This window comes from Patiria miniata, unplaced genomic scaffold, assembly GCF_015706575.1.
Source record: "Patiria miniata isolate m_02_andy unplaced genomic scaffold, ASM1570657v1 HiC_scaffold_12, whole genome shotgun sequence".
NCBI classification, from domain to species: Eukaryota; Metazoa; Echinodermata; class Asteroidea; order Valvatida; family Asterinidae; genus Patiria; species Patiria miniata.
In genome coordinates, this window is record NW_024037050.1 from 3,365,799 (window position 1) to 3,384,203 (window position 18,405).

Consider the following 18,405-nt stretch of genomic DNA (forward strand, 5'->3'; position numbering starts at 1 on the left):
TCCAATTTCACAGGACGAAATGTTTATGTTAACAGTCAGATTTACTGAGGAAGCCACAATTCAAAATTGACAGCTGCCATTTTGTCATCATGTGACTAGTCATCATGTGACTGATCATCATGTGACCGATTATAGAACAAAATTGGTTATATGTGCGGGTCAACCTTGCGCTCTCCGTACCAGTGATCCAGTGAGCTGGTAAAATCAGAAAGTGTGCTGCGGGCGTTAGTTTTGCAATAGATTTTATGATTCACATTTTCTTGCTGGTTTCTACTCCTTTGAGCTTTTTGGATAATAAGTTTTGTGAATTGGAAAATTTCTTTCTATTATCCATAGTCTGTATACCCTTCATGTCTGTGGATATACTGACTGCTTGTTAATACATGTACAATGTACCTGCTCGTAGCTCTCTTCCATTGGTTCATTCATATTTATGTGAATTTTCTCTGAGGTGCCCAGAAAAGTTAAGGAAAATCACAAAACTGCAGGGATCGTCAAATTGTTTGTGCTATCATCCAGAGAAAGTTATTTTATCTACAGCTTCAAAACAGGGATTATGGGCTAAAATGTTGTTCCGTCAGTATTTTGAATTGATATAATTTCCAGCGTAAACATAAATTATTTTTTAGCTACGACTCAAGTGAATCAGAAAGATCGCACATACATTTCAATTTCGTGTCTTTTTGCTGGTCTACATAATGCAGCTCTTGGGGACATAATTGGGATGCGGAATTTGACTTCTGTTTCTTAAACAGTTTCAAATGGCCAACTCAACCCATCCTTGGTTAGTTTGGACTCATTTTCATCAAAGTTTTTCTTGCAGGAATACACCCAGAACTTTGTTATATTGATAAGGAAACCAGTGAAGGTTTACCGGGGTACCGGTATGTTTCAGAAAAGTTTTCAATTTGTATTATTTTTTTCTGCTTACGTAACAGCTGATAAGTTTTAATTTGTAGTTGAAGTGTATAAGCTCTGTGCACAAACAAGAGGGCGCCCTTTTACTACTTGGAGAGTCCATTTCGGAAAAGCCAGAACTGTGCATAGTTATTTGGTGTGGGCACCAACATGTACAAATTACTCAGGTTTGTACCCGTGGAAATTATAGCCTGCATGTGAACAGCTACATGTAAGCCAGACTAGGATCTTGAGTGCAGAAAAACATGCAAAACAAATTCTGGCCATCATTACTCACTCTTTAGCCAACAAAATTCTCCAAAATTTTCATGAGGTAAAGACAAGGTCCTCGGTATTTCACCAGCCAAGTTGGAAGTCTCATTTCAGTTTTTAAAGGAGACCTTTCTTCAACATTTTGCACCTGAGAGTGATGCAAAGTGATTTTAATTTGAAGCCTCAGACTAGACTGGCACATGTCCAACTGTTTGAAAAGATTGACCCTTCAGTGGTCTGGTTGCAGACTGTAGAGATATGTGTGGAAATAGACCAGTACCAGATGTTTCTTTTGACACACTTGGCTGATGCAGCACTAAAGGGGTGTTGGACTAGTTGTTTTTATGTGCCAGTCCACCTTCTTGTGTTGCATGTTTTCAATACCTTAAGTTTTGGGACTCTCACACACAGTATTGACAGGCCCAAATTTTTAGACTACAAGTAAGCATGGTTTTGCACGATTTAAACAAATTTGTTTGAAATTCTCTCCTTCTAAGGCATTCCGTTCAATCTTTCTTTCTTGTTTTAACTTGAGTATCATTCATTGTTGCTGCATAGTAATCATAGATCTATAGGCTATCTAGAAACTTGAAAAAAGGATAAAGTAAATAGTTAATATTTTTCCGAGATTTTTGCACGGTCAATTGTAAATAAAACAATGTTAATAGGATGTTTATGCATTTTCTCCATTTTTTGTATACAGTCATATAATACTGAACTCCCATTGGTCGTTAATTTTGTCTGTTAGAAATTATAAAGCCCTTGTGATATTTTGATTGGTTGGATTAATTAGGTTGTTCGTTCTTATTCTGGGCACCTTCAAAATGGCTCAGAAGTTGTAAATTAAAAATGGTGAACACGTCTAACTTGAAACAAATAGGTGAAGGCCAATTGAAATCGATATCACTACATTGCATTATTAAATGTTAAAAATTGCTTCTCCAGATACTTGTAAGAAAACTTGTAAATTTGAAAAGTGAATATAATAAATTATCCATATACGTGTACAAACATATTTGAGAGTCTTTCTCATTTATTTTTCATTTTTTGTACATTGATTAGAAAGTTTTTACAAGTAAGAGCTATTTGGGTGTGAAAAGACCGGCATGTTTCACTCTTGGTTAGATGATTAATCCTATCTACATGTAGATATATCTGTTACATAACATCAGTTTGTGGCTGCGGGACCGCAGCTCAACAAATGATCATGTCTCTCCGTTAGTAACAAACGTTGACATTGTCTATTGCTCCTACATATTTTGACCGATTTCAACCAAACTGTGTCAAAAGTATCAGTAGCCCAGACCCAACATGTCACATGAACAAACTGGGGTCAAAGGTCATACTGGGGTCAAAAACCTGATTTTTTTTAAACTCAAAACACTACTTCCAGAAATTACATGACACAATCACGTGACTCGTGCAAGAACACAAATTCGTTGGCCCACAGCTTCCAAGACATTTCCGATAGAGCTTGTTCTCTTTTAGAAATAATTTGTTCACAATACTATGTGCTAGTATACTTTCCGAAAAGTCCAGCTGTCATGATCAAAACAAACTTGTTCATCAAAACTTCAAAAGACATTTTTGTGTGGCCATTTATGCCTTTGTTGCAATAAAGCATTCCTCTTAACTTTTATGAAAACCGTCCATGAAATGAATTTTTCTGAGGAACATATTTTGTGCAAGAGGAGTACTCTTAAATGTATAAAATCTATTTGACACCCCTTTTCTGTTTATTTTATTGAAAAGTGCACTTCTTTATACATTTAAAATGTTCAATGCTATTCCAAACAACTGAGGGCGCTGTTGTAATGTCATTGCAGGAAAACACTGTTCAGTTTTGGGGGTTTCTGCTTAAATGGTGTACCCAAAAATTTGTGGGAAAAGTTTGCTCATTGGTTTCATGCCATGTACTGACACAACAAAGAATCCCAGGAAAGAACATTTACGATAGCAAAATATCCTGCCGACAAAATGTACCACTGAAGTTTCTGCCTTAAATGACATCACTCTTTTGCTCATAAATATGGAAATTTGCATTTAATAGCATAAAACCCAAAAAGGCGCCAAAATGCCCTTGAAACGGTCTAAAATGGTAAGGGGTTAACCTTGCTTTTTTAGCAAAATTTGGAGCATATTTTACTAAAATTGGGCAAAATCAGATGCTTCTAAAAAATCCACATGTAAAGTTTCCGCAAAAACAGCTGTTGAAAAAGAGCCCAATGTTGAACTTTACTGAGTCTGAGGTCTATAAAGGGGACGATCCTTATTTCAATTCCCGGAGATTCGCTGACAGTCTCTATTTTTCTTTTTAAGAAAGTCGAAATAGCTGAAGAGGGAGGTGAGAATCTATATGTGCCCAGATACAAAGAGTAGAAATCTACGCGTCTGCCTTTTGAAAATACACAATTGCGGTGTTCATTGTTGCGTAATGATCCGCCTAGCACACGACTGTTTTGCACATTAGGCTGTGTTATGCAGCTTCCTAACAAACCAAACACACTGGGCTCATTATATCGACTTGTTTTTACCCATGGACACAGTAATCTTCCTGGCGCGTTTGCTCACCTGTAAAGACAACTTTTCTCAGTTTAAGCAAATTCTAAGGTAACGAAATGGCCGAGTGGTTACGATTCGTCGTCCACGGTTAGCGGGGTCCCGGGTTCGAATCCCGCTGGTGTCCTTTTTGGTTTTTAACGTTCAATCATTTACTATAAGAGATTTAATTTCCCGTCGTAAAGTACCAACAGTACCTTAGCTTAATCGGTAAGCACTGCTGCTGGTACTGTCCGCGAGTTCCAGGTTGGCGCCTTCGTACAGGTTCAGGGCATGTGGTCCACTCGGAGGATCAGGGCTTAGGGGCCGCCCTGTTCCTCCCTTAGCTCTTTGCTTTTACATGGTGCCTGGCCCTCCGGGGTTATATGGATGGATAGGGAAGGAAGTGTGTATTGGTCGGGGACGCCGAGACCCCGGAAGAGAACTAAGGGATCGGCTGGGGCATTGTTATGGCTCAGACCGATCCCTGAAAGCTTGACTAGCACATAACTTTTTGATTTTTTTACCCTCTATCTTTTATAGGCCTACTTTGGTTTAGTTTGATATCTACAGCTGCTCGGCAGGTATACGGGTAGTATCAAAATTGAAACAAAGGTGTATGTCATAAATCAATGACTATTTCATAATTGACTATAATCAAAACGGAGTTTCGTTTGATCAATTTGACTATCATTATATAATGACGCGATTGCCAATTGACGTAAGAAACGCCATGAATTATACCGGGAAAGAATAAAGATGTACATTGTAATATAAATATTATTGATACATCTTTCAAATAACGTGTCTTTAATTGTGAGCATTCCAAACAATACAGTAATTCGCAATAGTAACAGAATGGTATATGATAGCACGATCTTTGCGTCTCTATTAAATTTAAAAAATATAATTTAGGCCCCTATGTGTGAAATATTCTTTTATTGACTATGAGCATTCCATACGAATGAGTTAATTCGCAAAATATAGCAACAACAAAAGAGAAAGGAAAAAGAGAAAATTCCTTTACCCTAAAAACTGGAAAAATAATTTGTTTTAAAAAAGTCTAATGGGACACTTCATGTATTGATTTAACAGTTTGCAAAGAGTTAGCCTTACATTTTTAGCAAAATTGGGAAAAATCAGATGTTTCTGGAAAATTGCAAATTGTATGGGGTAAGATGTTTATGAAACATTTCAAATTGTCAGGGGTGAACCTTGCATGTTTTAGCGAAATTGGGCAAAATCAGATCTTTCTGGAAAATTTCAGATTGTAAGGGGTTAACCTTGCTTTTTTAGTGAAATTTGGCAAAAAATAAGATGTGTATGAAACATTTCAAATTGTCAGGGGTTAACCTTGCATTTTTTTAGCAAAATGGGGCAAAATCAGATGTTTATGGAAAATTTCAAAATTTAAGGGGTTAACTTTGCATTTTTAGCAAAATTGGGCAAAGTCAGATTTGTATAAAAAAATCAAAAATTGTAAGAGGTTAACCTTGCCAAATTAGGGCAAAATCAGATGTTTCTGGAAAATTGAAGATTGAAAGGGGTTAACTTTGCATTTTTAGCAAAATCGGGCAAAGTCAGATTTGTATAAAAAATCAAAAATTGTAAGAGGTTAACCTTGCCAAATTAGGGCAAAATCAGATGTTTCTGGAAAATTGAAGATTGAAAGGGGTTAACTTTGCATTTTTAGCAAAATCGGGCGAAGTCAGATTTGTAAAAAAAATCAAAAATTGTAAGGGGTTCACCTTGCATTTTTAGCAAAATTGGGAAAATGTTTAATGTTTATGAAAAATTTCAAATTGTAAGGGATTAACCATTGATTTTTTAGCAAAATAGGGCAAAATCAGATGTTTATGGAAAATTTCAGATTGTAAGGGGTTAACCTTGCATTTTTAGCAATATTGGACCAAATCAAATTTACATAAAAAATCAAAAATTGTAATGGATTAACCTTGCCAAACGTGGGCAAAATCAGATGTTCCTCAAAAATTGCAGATTGTCAGGGCTTAACCTCACATTTTTAGCAAAATTGGGCAAAAAGAAATGTTTATGAAATGTTTATTTTTTTAGTGAAATTTGGTAAAGTTGGATGTTTATGAACAATTCAAGTTGTAAGGGGTTAACCCTGCATTTGTTAAAGCGAAATTGGGAAATATCAGATGTTTCTGGAAAATTGCAGAATTGAATGGGGCTAACTTGCATTTTTAGCAAAATTGGGCAGAATGAGATGTTTCTGAAAAATTTGAGATGTAAGGGGTTAACCTTGCTTTTCGAATTGTTAGGGGTTAACCTTGCATTTTTTAGCAAACTAGGGCAAAATCAGGTGTTTATGAAAAAATCAGATTGTAATGGGTTAACCTGGCATTTTAAGCAAAATTTGGCTAAATCAGATTTGTATGAAAAATCAAAAATTGTAAGGGGTTAACCTTTGCCAAATTAGTGCAAAATCAGAAGATTACTGATTTTGCTAAAAAAATGCAAGGTTAACCCCTTACAATTTGATTTTTTTTCATCATAAACATCTAATTTTGCCCAATTTTACATCTGGAATTTTTCAGAAGCATCTGATTTTGCCCAATTTAGTAAAATATGCACCAAATTTTGCTAAAAAAGCAAGGTTAATCCCTTAAAATTTTAGATATTTCATACAAATCTGATTTTGACAAATTTTGCTCAATATAGAAGGTTCACCCTCACAATATGCAATTTTCCAGAAACATCTGATTGCGCCCTATTTTGCTAAAGAGGAAAATGTAAGGTTAACCCCTTACAATGTGAATTTTTTCATAAACATCTAATTTTTCCCAATCTTATTCAAAAAGAAAGTTAACCCTTTACAGTCTGCAATTTTCCAGAAACATCAGACTTTTTCCCAATTTCGCTTAAAAAATGCAAGGTTAACCCCTTATAATTTGAAATTTTTCATGAACATCTAACTTTGCCAAATTTCACTAAAAAAGCAAGGATAAAGGGATTTACATCTGAAATTTTTCAGAAACATCTGATTTTGCCCAATTTTGCTAAAAAGCAAGGTTAACCCCTTACAATTTGAGATTTTCCATAAACATCTGGTTTTGCCGTATTTTGCTAAAAAATGCAAGGTTAACCCCTAACAATTTGAAATTTTTCAGAAACATCTGATTTTGCCCAATTTTGCTAAAAAGCAAGGTTAACCCCTTACAATTTGAGATTTTCCATAAACATCTGTTTTGCCCTATTTTGCTGGAAAAAAAATGCAATCTTAATCCCTTACAATTTGCAATTTTTCATAAACATCTAATTTTTACCACATTTCACTAAAGAAAAAAGTAAGGTTAATTCCTTACATCGGAATTTTTTCAGAATCATCTGATTTTGCCCAATTTTGCTAATATATGCAAGGTTCACCCCTTACAATTTGAGATTTTTCATAAAAATCTCATTTTGCCCAATTTTGCTTAAAATGCAAGGTTAACCCCTTTCAATCTGCAATTTTCCAGAAGCATCTGATTTTGCCCTAATTTTTGATTTTTCATACAAATCTGATTTTTCCCAATTTTGCTAAAAATGCAAGGTGAACCCTTTACAATCTGAAATTTTTCATGAACACCTGGTTTTGCCGTATTTTGCTAAAAAATGCAAGGTTAACCCCTAACAATTTGAAATTTTTCATGCACATTAAAATTTGCCAAATTTTACTAAAAAAGCAAGGTTAATCCCCTTACATCTGAAATTTCTCAGAAACATCTGATTTTGCCCAATTTTGCTAACAATGCAAGGTTCACCCCTTACAATTTGAGATTTTCCATAAAAATCTGATATTGCCCAGTTTTGCTAAAAGTGCCAGGTTAACCCCTTTCAATCTGCAATTTTCCAGAAACATCTGATTTTGCCCTAATTGGGCAAAGGTTAACCTCTTACAATTTTTGATTTTTCATACAAATCTGATTTTTCCCAATTTTGCTAAAACTGCAAAGTTAACCCCTTACAATCTGACATTTTTCATAAACACCTGATTTTGCCCTATTTTGCAAAAAAAAATGCAAGGTTCACCCCTTACAATTTGAGATTTTTCATAAACATTTAAATTTGCCCAATTTTACTAAAAAAGCAAGGTTAACCCCCTTACAATTTGAAATTTTTAATTCACATCTTATTTTGCCAAATATCACTAAAAAAGTAAGGTTAACCCCTTACAATCTGAAATTTTCCAGAAAGATCTGATTTTGCCCAATTTCGCTAAAAATACAAGGGTCACCCCTTACAATTTGAGATTTTTCATATAAATCTGATCTTGCCCAGTTATGCTAAAAATGCCAAGTTAACCCCTTACAATCTTCAATTTTCAAGAAACATCTGATTTTTCCCAATTTCGCTTAAAAAAAGCAAGGTTAACCCCTTTCAATCTGCAATTTTTCAGAAACATCTGATTTTGCCCTAATTTGGCAAGGTTAACCCCTTACAATTTTAGATTTTTCATATAAATCTGATCTTGCCCAGTTATGCTAAAAATGCCAAGTTAACCCCTTACAATCTTCAATTTTCAAGAAACATCTGATTTTTCCCAATTTCGCTTAAAAAAGCAAGGTTAACCCCTTTCAATCTGCAATTTTCCAGAAACATCAGATTTTTTTCCCAATTTCGCTTAAAAAATGCAAGGTTAACCCCTTATAATTTGAATTTTTCATGAACATCTAACTTTGCCAAATTTCACTAAAAAAGCAAGGATAATCGCTTACATCTGAAATTTTCCAGAAACATCTGATTTTGCCCAATTTTGCTAAAAAGCAAGGTTAACCCCTTACAATTTGAAATTTTCCATAAAAATCTGATTTTGCCCTATTTTGCTGAAAAAAAATGCAATCTTAATCCCTTACAATTTGCAATTTTTCATAAACATCTAATTTTTACCACATTTCACTAAAGAAAAAAGTAAGGTTGATTCCTTACATCGGAATTTTTTCAGAAACATCTGATTTTGCCCAATTTTGCTAATATATGCAAGGTTCACTCCTTACAATTTGAGATTTTTCATAAAAATCTCATTTTGCCCAATTTTGCTTAAAATGCAAGGTTAACCCCTTTCAATCTGCAATTTTCCAGAAACATCTGATTTTGCCCTAATTTTTGATTTTTCATACAAATCTGATTTTTCCCAATTTTGCTAAAAATGCAAGGTGAACCCTTTACAATCTGAAATTTTTCATTAACACCTGGTTTTGCCGTATTTTGCTAAAAAATGCAAGGTTAACCCCTAACAATTTGAAATTTTTCAGAAACATCTGATTTTGCCCAATTTTGCTAAAAAGCAAGGTTAACCCCTTACAATTTGAGATTTTCCATAAACATCTGATTTTGCCCTATTTTGCTGAAAAAAAAATGCAATCTTAATCCCTTACAATTTACAATTTTTCATAAACATCTAATTTTTACCACATTTCACTAAAGAAAAAAGTAAGGTTGATTCCTTACATCGGAATTTTTTCAGAATCATCTGATTTTGCCCAATTTTGCTAATATATGCAAGGTTCACTCCTTACAATTTGAGATTTTTCATAAAAATCTCATTTTGCCAAATTTTGCTTAAAATGCAAGGTTAACCCCTTTCAATCTGCAATTTTCCAGAAACATCTGATTTTGCCCTAATTTTTGATTTTTCATACAAATCTGATTTTTCCCAATTTTGCTAAAAATGCAAGGTGAACCCTTTACAATCTGAAATTTTTCATTAACACCTGGTTTTGCCGTATTTTGCTAAAAAATGCAAGGTTAACCCCTAACAATTTGAAATTTTTCAGAAACATCTGATTTTGCCCAATTTTGCTAAAAATGCAAGGTTCACCCCTTACAATTTGAGATTTTTCATAAAAATCTGCTATTTCCAAGTTTTGCTAAAAATGCCAGGTTAACCCCTTTCAATCTGCAATTTTCCAGAAACATCTGATTTTGACCTAATTGGGCAAAGGTTAACCTCTTACAATTTTTGATTTTTCATACAAATCTGATTTTTCCCAATTTTGCTAAAAATGCAAGGTGAACCCCTTACAATCTGACATTTTTCATAAACACCTGATTTTGCCCTATTTTGCTAAAAAATAATGCAAGGTTCACCCCTTACATTTTGAGATTTTTCATAAACATTTAAATTTGCCCAATTTTACTAAAAAAAACAAGGTTAACCACTTACAATTTGAAATTTTTAATTCACGTCTTATTTTGCCAAATATCACTAAAAAAGCAAGGTTAACCCCTTACAATCTGAAATTTTCCAGAAAGATCTGATTTTGCCCAATTTCGCTAAAAATACACGGTTCACCCCTTACAATTTGAGATTTTTCATATAAATCTGATATTGCCCAGTTATGTTAAAAATGCCAAGTTAACCCCTTACAATCTCCAATTTTCAAGAAACATCTGATTTTTCCCAATTTCGCTTAAAAAAGCAAGGTTAACCCCTTTCAATCTGCAATATTTCAGAAACATCTGATTTTGCCCAAATTTGGCAAGGTTAACCCCTTACAATCTTAGATTTTTCATACAAATCTGATTTCGCCCAATTTTGCTAAAACTGCAAAGTTAACCCCTTACAATCTGAAATTTCCCATAAACACCTGATTTTGCCCTATTTTGCTAAAAAATGCAAATTTTTCATAAACATTTAAATTTTCCCAATTTTACTAAAAATGCAAGGTTAACACCTTAGAATTTGAAATTTTTCATACACATCTTATTTTGCCAAATTAGACTACAAAACCGAGGTTAACCCCTTACAATCTGAAAATTTCCAGAGAGATCTGATTGTGCCCAATTTCCCTAAAAATGCAAGGTTTACCCCTTACAATTTGAAATGTTTCATAAACATCTAAATTTAAATGCACGGTTAACCCCTTACAAGCTGCAATTTTCCAGAAACATTTGATTTTTCCCAATTTTGCTAAAATGTAAGGTTAACCCCTTGCAAAACTATTCAATCAATACATGAAGTGTCCCATTTGGCTTTTTTAAATCAAATTATTTTTTCCAATTCTTAGTGTATAGGAATTTTCTCTTTTTCCTTTCTCTATTGTTGTTGCTATATTTTGCGAATTAACTCATTCGTATGGAATGCTCATAGTCAATCAAAGAATATTTCACACATAGGGGCCTAAATCATATTTTTTAAAATTTAATAGAAACGCATTGATCGTGCTATCATATACCATTCTATTTCTATTGCGAATTACTGTATTGTTTGGAATGCTCACAATTAAAGACACGTTATTTGAAAGATGTATCAATAATATTTATATTACAATGTACATCTTTATTCTTTCCCGATATAATTTATGGCGTTTCTTACGTCAATTGGCAATCGCGTCATTATATAATGATAGTCAAATTGATCAAACGAAACTCCGTTTTGATTATAGTCAATTATGAAATAGTCATTGATTTATGACATACACCTTTGTTTCAATTTTGATACTACCCGTATACCTGCCGAGCAGCTGTAGATATCAAACTTAACCAAAGTATAAAAGATAGAGGGTAAAAAAAATCAAAAAGTTATGTACTAGTCAAGCTTTCAGGGATCGGTCTGAGCCATAACAATGCCCCAGCCGATCCCTTAGTTCTCTTCCGGGGTCTCGGCGTCCCCGACCAATACACACTTCCTTCCCTATCCATCCATATAACCCCGGAGGGCCAGGCACCATGTAAAAGCAAAGAGCTAAGGGAGGAACAGGGCGGCCCCTAAGCCCTGATCCTCCGAGTGGACCACATGCCCTGAACCTGTACGAAGGCGCCAACCTGGAACTCGCGGACAGTACCAGCAGCAGTGCTTACCGATTAAGCTAAGGTACTGTTGGTACTTTACGACGGGAAATTAAATCTCTTATAGTAAATGATTAATTGAAATCATACGTTAAAAACCAAAAAGACACCAGCGGGATTCGAACCCGGGACCCCGCTAACCGTGGACGACGAATCGTAACCACTTGGCCATTTCGTTACCTTAGAATTTTCCTTAAACTGAGAAAAGTTGTCTTTATAGGTGAGCAAACGCGCCAGAAAGATTACTTGGTCCATTTGCTTTACCTTAATGGGTAAAAACAAGTCGATATAATGAGCCCAGTGTGTTTGGTTTGTTAGGAAGCTGCATAACACAGCCTAATGTGCAAAACAGTCGTGTGCGGCTAGGCTATCATTATGCAACAATGAACACCGCAATTGTGTATTTTCAACCTCCCTCTTCAGCTATTTCAACTTTCTTAAAAAGAAAAATAGAGACTGTCAGCGAATCTCCGGGAGTTGAAATAAGGATCGTCCCCTCGATAGACCTCAGACTCAGTAAAGTTCAACATTGGGCTCTTTTTCAACAGCTGTTTTTGCGGAAACTTTACATCTGGATTTTTTAGAAGCATCTGATTTTGCCCAATTTAGTAAAATATGCTCTAAATTTTGCTAAAAAAGCAAGGTTAACCCCTTACCATTTTAGATTTTTCATACAAATCTGATTTTGTTAAATTTTACTAAATATACAAGGTACACCTCTTACAATTTAAAATTTTTCATAAACATTTCTTTTTGCCCAATTTTGCTAGAAATACAAGGTTAAGCCCTAACAATCTGCAATTTTCCAGAATGATTGTGTCCTATTTTGCTAAAAAAATGCAAGGTTAACCCCTTACAATTTGAATTTTTTTCATGAACATCTAATTTTCCCCAATCTTATTCAAAAAGCAAGGTTAACCCCTTACAATCTGCAATTTTCCAGAAAACTTTGATTTTTTCCCATTTTCGCTTTAAGAAAATGCGAGGTTAACCCCTTTCAATTTGAAATTTTTCGTAACATCTAACTTTGCAAAATTTCACTAAAAAAGCAAGGTTAATCCCTTACATCTTAAATTTTTCGGAAACATCTGATTTTGCCCAATTTCGCTAAAATATGCAATGTTCACCCCTTACAATTTGAAATGTTTCATAAACATCTAACCCCATACAATCTGCAATTTTCCAGAAACATCTGATTTTTCCCGATTTTGCTAAAAAATGCAAGGTTAACCCCTTACAATTTGATTTTTTTTTCATAAACATCTAAGTTTGCCCAATTTTACATCTGGAATTTTTCAGAAGCATCTGATTTGGCCCAATTTTAGTAAAATATGCACTAAATTTTGCTAAGAAAATATAGAATATCGCAAATATATTGTAAAACAACACACACAATTGTATCGAAAAACATCACACATTTAATGCAAAAAATCGAACATAATATTGAAAACATCACACATATATATCGTCAAAAACATCGCACATATAAATTGAAAATCGCATATAAATGTAAAACATCGCACACATATATTGAACATCGCACATATATTGTAAAACATCGCACAAATATATTTAACATCGCGCAAATAATGAAAAACATCGCACACTTATATTGAACATCGCAAATAAATGTAAAAGATAACAAACACATATTGAACATCCAACATATATATAGCAAAATATTGAATATTGCAACGTTTGACACGCCATAGGGAATTAATGACCATACTCCTCTCTATAAGCTTGACTCACAGGAAGTGTTACATAACAATTTCTTGGGTGTCCCTCACTGTGTTATGGACTTGGTAGACTCATAACAGCCTGAGGAAAAGTAAGCACAGCGGACACATGAGCGTGTATCGTGCTCATGTAACGTGCACTGTAACGTGCTCAATTATCCGCCGCATTCACCCGGAGAATCCAGCACGCCGGAGAAGTGAGACCGTGACAACGGGTACCCGATCCCCAAATCTGGAAGCGATTCCTGACATTAGCGGTTGGGTGCAATTTCAGATGAAAATGTTTACTTTGATTATGAACGAACTTGCCTAGGAAGGCATTAAAACAATCCAGTATGATGTTTGAACCAACAAATTGGCTCATCGTCTTAAAGGGAATATACATCATTTGCTTTTGCTGTAATTTTCAGAAATGGATGGAATTGGGGGGTTGGAAATATACACCAAATATAGTTACACTGACTTTTTTGAGGTTTTGGGTTCGAAAATGCTATAAAAACCAAGAAAAACAATCATTTTTCTGTAGTCTGGTTCCCTGACTCCATTTAAGAAGAAACAGAGCAGTTTACATATATTGGGGAATTGTAAGGTCAGGGAACCAATCTAGCTGGCTTGTACCCGTTCATAGGTGTGTAATCGATTGCAAACAAGTGCGATGGTCAACTGGGGCCAGTATTTGAAAAAAAGCCAGTTTTTTTCCAACGCTGATCGGCCGATCAGCGTTGGAAATTGATACAAAAATACCACTTTTCTTGAAAATGACAGTATACCAGGTGCCATGATTTTACAGGATGCTTTACACTGTCATTCACTAACAGTCCAGCAAGGTACATGTATTTCAAAATGATTTGGAAGTTTTGTTTTTTGATGTTTGCAAATGTTGTATTTTCCCTTTAAGTAGATGCCATTTTAATTAGGGCAATATGGTAAAACCGTACACAGATTTACTGAACAGTTTTTGTTTTTACAATCGAATGAATCAACAGTTCTCCATCTCAAGTCCCTTCCTCCTCCTCATCATCATCATCACCAAATGACAGCAGAGATGCGTTCTTCACTTTCTTCCTATCATCCTTCCTGTCTCCTGACCCTTTCCTCTTGTCCTTATGCTCTTTTTTCTTCTTACTGGAGCTTGCATTCAGATCTGAGCCAGTACCCTCCTCTGATGACCGTTTGACAGGCTTCTTGAATAGAATCTTCCCGTCTGAGGGCTGTGTCTCTTCATCTGAAGAAAAGGGATAAACAATGTACCTATTATACTGAACACTTTCGGTGCCACATAATTTGACTGTTCCAGACTTGGCTAGTAAGGCCCCAAAAAAATAATAATTAGGTCTCTGGTCAGCGCGCGCGTCGATTTTAATCATGCGCGTCAATCTTTTTTTTTTCCAAAATGTTCTGCGGTATCTCCAACAGCGCCCTCTATTTCCGCACCTTCGCAATTTTTTTTTTACCAAAGAGCACCAAGGAATGAGAAATTGCACCAAGGCAAATGATCGAAAGCACCAAGGCAAATTATGGAGGACACCAATGTTCATGAGGACACCAAAAACGCAAAATAGTACCTACATGTACCTTGTCTGTACAATCCAAGCTTGAAGAAAAAAAGAAAAAAGCAAAAAAAAAAAAAAAAAAAGCCGCATGGCCACATCAATTCCGGAACTTTGGTCTGACCAGAGACCGACTATTTTTTTGGGGGGCCTAATAGTAACATTTTGCCTGTGGTTTGTGTTCATTTCTCAGAGTGTTTGTGACCACGTTTGAACAAGCTGACACAGTCACCTGACCAAGAGACACTATTTTACATATTGAGAAAAATACCCATTATTGAGGATTCCAAATGCACCTTTCTTATCCACATCCTTCATGAACTCCTCTGCCTCTGTTTGGGTCAAGTCACCATCACGAAGTACGACGACTGTTGGTTTATCGTCATCGGCTTCTGGTCTCTCGTCATCATCATCATCAAATTTGGGAATCTCTCTCTGGAACCAAAAAAATATAAGCCCTACTGAAAAACAAAATAATGAACTTAAATAAAATCTAGGAAAACATTCTGTAACAATATCTTCTTTTTAAACAACTGCCGTTTTGTCTGTTAGTGTTACTTTCACATGTACGGCATCAATTTCACATTTACTGCATCAAAATAGACGTCTGAAAAAGGGGGGGGGGTAATTTTCTATCGCTTTAAAGAGGGAGAGTGTGCTTCTAAAGCAAAAATAAACTACAAACAAAGTCTATTAAATGTGAATATAAAAATCTTGACAAAGTTCTAAATGTTCGGGTACATGTTCCAAGTGTGGCCTTTATTTACGGAGGTAGTCCAGTAAATTGGCCACATTTATGGGGCTCACATGTACAACCTGACTACATTGCATGCACTTTAATAGACATTGACAGAGAACTGACTGCTCCGACTACCATGACTGCCCCTTTAATTTAATTGTAAGGTTTTCTCTCACCTTTGTTTCAACACTTGGACCTTCTTTGTAGCCTGCATGTTGCTTGAATTTTGTCAGAAAGCTTGGTTCACTTGGCTTAACATAATTAATACCAGATGGACGACCAGCCATCTTCACAAAATATATGGAAACACTGCAAAATAGTCGAATTTTTATTCTCCACTTGTGATTACCTACCGCTAGCAGACGACATAAAGATGGCTCGATCAAAACGTTCTTTTCTTAATTCTCTTTACGCATTGCAAATAGTACGTTAAAATTAAAACAAATACATTTTTATAATATAATTTATAATTTACATTATACAATATTTTTATTCAGTATCTCATTGATAAAATTCTTAAATATTACGGAAGAATAAATACAATTAATTTGAAAGAGCCTTGATTGAGTTCGCCATATTGAATTTGCAGGTAGCGCCAAAATTGAAATTTTCATTTCAAGTTCAACCCTGAAAATACATTATTTGCTGACTGTTCATAGAGCCTAACTGCATTAAAAAACGGAAAAGAATGTCGTCAGTAGGTGAGTGAAATCCCGTTTATTAACTTATCGTTTACGAAAAAGTTAAGTGGGATTTTTAAGTTGGAAAGAATATTGCAACCGGACGCGCCGCGCGCTACTTAAGTTACTTCACAGCGGTTGTACTGTGTACAAAGTCTATGGACTTATCGAGGGCGATCGTGTATGGGGTACGGGCCCGGTTCCTTAATAAGGGAATAAATGTGTGCTCCGGAGGTTTTTATCACTCGTTTAATACCGCTTAGAGTCTGGGTGCTGATAATTACCCGAGCCGGAGGCGAGGGTAATTATCAGCACCCAGACTCTAAGTGGTCTTAAACAGAGTGATAAATACCGACGGAGCACATATTTATTCCCATTCATAAATACCTTTTCGGTAAGAAAAAATTATATAATTCGTTCAAAACATCCCGATTTTGTTCAACAAATTCACTTTATGCTTTTTGAAACATCCCTCTTGCAAAATAATGGAGTGTTCAGCTGGCGAGTAAGATGTAAACAACCCTTTTAAAAAAGTTTTATGGAGATTGACGCGCGCGTATCATGTTCTGCGCGATGTCGCGCAGAACGCACCTGGCGCGTTGCGTTTTGAATTTAGAACTATAAAATTCTGACTCCCTGGTAGTGTTGCGCATGCCTACGTGAGGATTGTGAACGTTCAACCAATGAAACGATAAGAGGCACTGGATTTTTAGGAGTCCAAATTTTATTATGACACTGGAAAAGTGTTTAAGACCAGCTAGCCATGTCTTTATCATCCGTTTAAGACCGGCCACGTGACGGGCTCTCGACCAATAGGAATAGCTAAATTGTCTGAGGTATTTATGAATAATAGTTTAAGGCCTATAAGGGAACAAATTCCACTTTTAAATTATTTGACCTACCAAACTAGTCTGCGACCAGCGACATTAAGAACATACATGTATGTCATAGATAAAAGGGCAGGGGTTTGAATTTGGAGGGAAATTTTGGGGTAAAAAAAAATGACGATGATTGACAACGACAGAACGCAACACATGGCGGTCACCGCTCGATGTACATTTGTACTGTGCGCATGCAAGTCACGCTTCACCACACCAACCGGCCCGTAAACCTCGAAGGAAAATCTTAAAACAGTGATATAAAAAGATATTAGGCAGTTAGGCCTACACGAATGATTAAAACTTTAAGCTTTCCGCACCTTATGCTGAATATGACGCAATAGGAAAAGGAGTGGTGTTTAAATTCGCTCCCACCAACGTCTCAGAAGTCTCCCATTGACCAATCCACAGCTTAGTCCACATTTCTAAAGTCACAATTTCTAAAGACCACTCCTATTGGCTGGCACATGGGTTCGCATAAAATGTACATGCTACGATGTGTATCAGAGGTTCGTACCATGGCTCTGCCCACGGCCACGTGAATGTCTGAGCCTCAGACTAACTGAGATAGGGCTGGGTGTGCAATTCGATTTTTGTGTGTTATTGATCAAGCTTGTCTTAAAGAACAATCAACATAAATCTTTTTTATATTTTTTCATACAGTACCAAAGCTCATTCGTGTTAGAATGGCTGTAATTTGTTTAACTGTGCCATCACTTGAATATAACACTGATTTTGATTCGATCTGAGTCATTTAATACTAGCAAATGAATAGTGAGATAATCAGTTTATTTGTTTATGTTTTGTTTCTTTCTTTTTTTATTTCATGCTTTCCTCTATCATCCAAAAGACAACTCAAATGGCAGGTAAGATGGACTGATTTATTTTATTCTTAAGGTGTTACCATTGTCTATTGGTTATCACTTAAACTTAACCAAAGTGAAATTTTCAATATCTCTATTGTAATTGGTTCAAAGCAGAATGTTCCAAGGCTTTTTTTATTGTGAACATTGTTTGAAAATTGAACTTCACAAAAAATAAATGAACTGATATTTGGAGTAATGACAAATTAAAAATACATTAGCATTAAACGAAAAAGCTTTGTTCAGTGTTTATTGAGATTTTTCACTTTCTAGTAACAAGCACATATTGTGTAGCCATAAATCACAGGCTTGCTCATGCTGCTGATGTTTTAATAAAGGAATAAATATGTGATTGGCCAGTTCTAAAGAAGTCCATGTACATGTACATGTAAGATTGGCTGGGGAATGGATGCTGGTAATAGCTCAAGCCGAAGGCGAGGAATATAATTGGCGA

At 35.4% G+C, this 18,405-nt stretch overlaps 2 protein-coding genes across 2 annotated transcripts in view; one reads left to right on the plus strand and one right to left on the minus strand.

Moving 5' to 3' along the window:
* Positions 1 to 14,080: 14,080 nt before the first annotated feature.
* LOC119745556 (uncharacterized protein KIAA1143 homolog) lies at positions 14,081 to 15,921 on the minus strand. Its single transcript, XM_038221968.1, has 3 exons — positions 15,707 to 15,921; positions 15,088 to 15,226; positions 14,081 to 14,466 (listed from the first exon to the last, which is right to left on the minus strand). Exons 1-3 carry the CDS (start codon positions 15,815 to 15,817, stop codon positions 14,237 to 14,239), a joined length of 480 nt encoding a protein of 159 aa, XP_038077896.1. The 5' UTR covers positions 15,818 to 15,921; the 3' UTR covers positions 14,081 to 14,236.
* A 157-nt stretch (positions 15,922 to 16,078) lies between these two features.
* LOC119745557 (kinesin-like protein KIF15) overlaps positions 16,079 to 18,405 on the plus strand; it is a 43,478-nt gene continuing 41,151 nt past the window's right edge. Inside the window, exons 1-2 of the mRNA XM_038221984.1 lie at positions 16,079 to 16,231; positions 17,939 to 17,954. Of these exons, the coding sequence (XP_038077912.1) occupies positions 16,219 to 16,231; positions 17,939 to 17,954 (29 nt within the window). The 5' untranslated portion in view covers positions 16,079 to 16,218. The remainder of the gene's footprint in view (positions 16,232 to 17,938; positions 17,955 to 18,405) is intronic.

Bases quoted from the DNA above. Each gene is read 5' to 3' on its own strand.
- LOC119745556 (XM_038221968.1), bottom strand. From the start codon at position 15,817: ATGGCTGGTCGTCCATCTGGTATTAATTATGTTAAGCCAAGTGAACCA. The intron at 15,227-15,706 runs GTGAGAGAAAAC...TTTTGGTTCCAG, and splicing joins GTCCAAGTGTTGAAACAAAG to AGAGAGATTCCCAAATTTGA. The intron at 14,467-15,087 runs GTGCATTTGGAA...CCTTTTCTTCAG, and splicing joins GAAGGATGTGGATAAGAAAG to ATGAAGAGACACAGCCCTCA.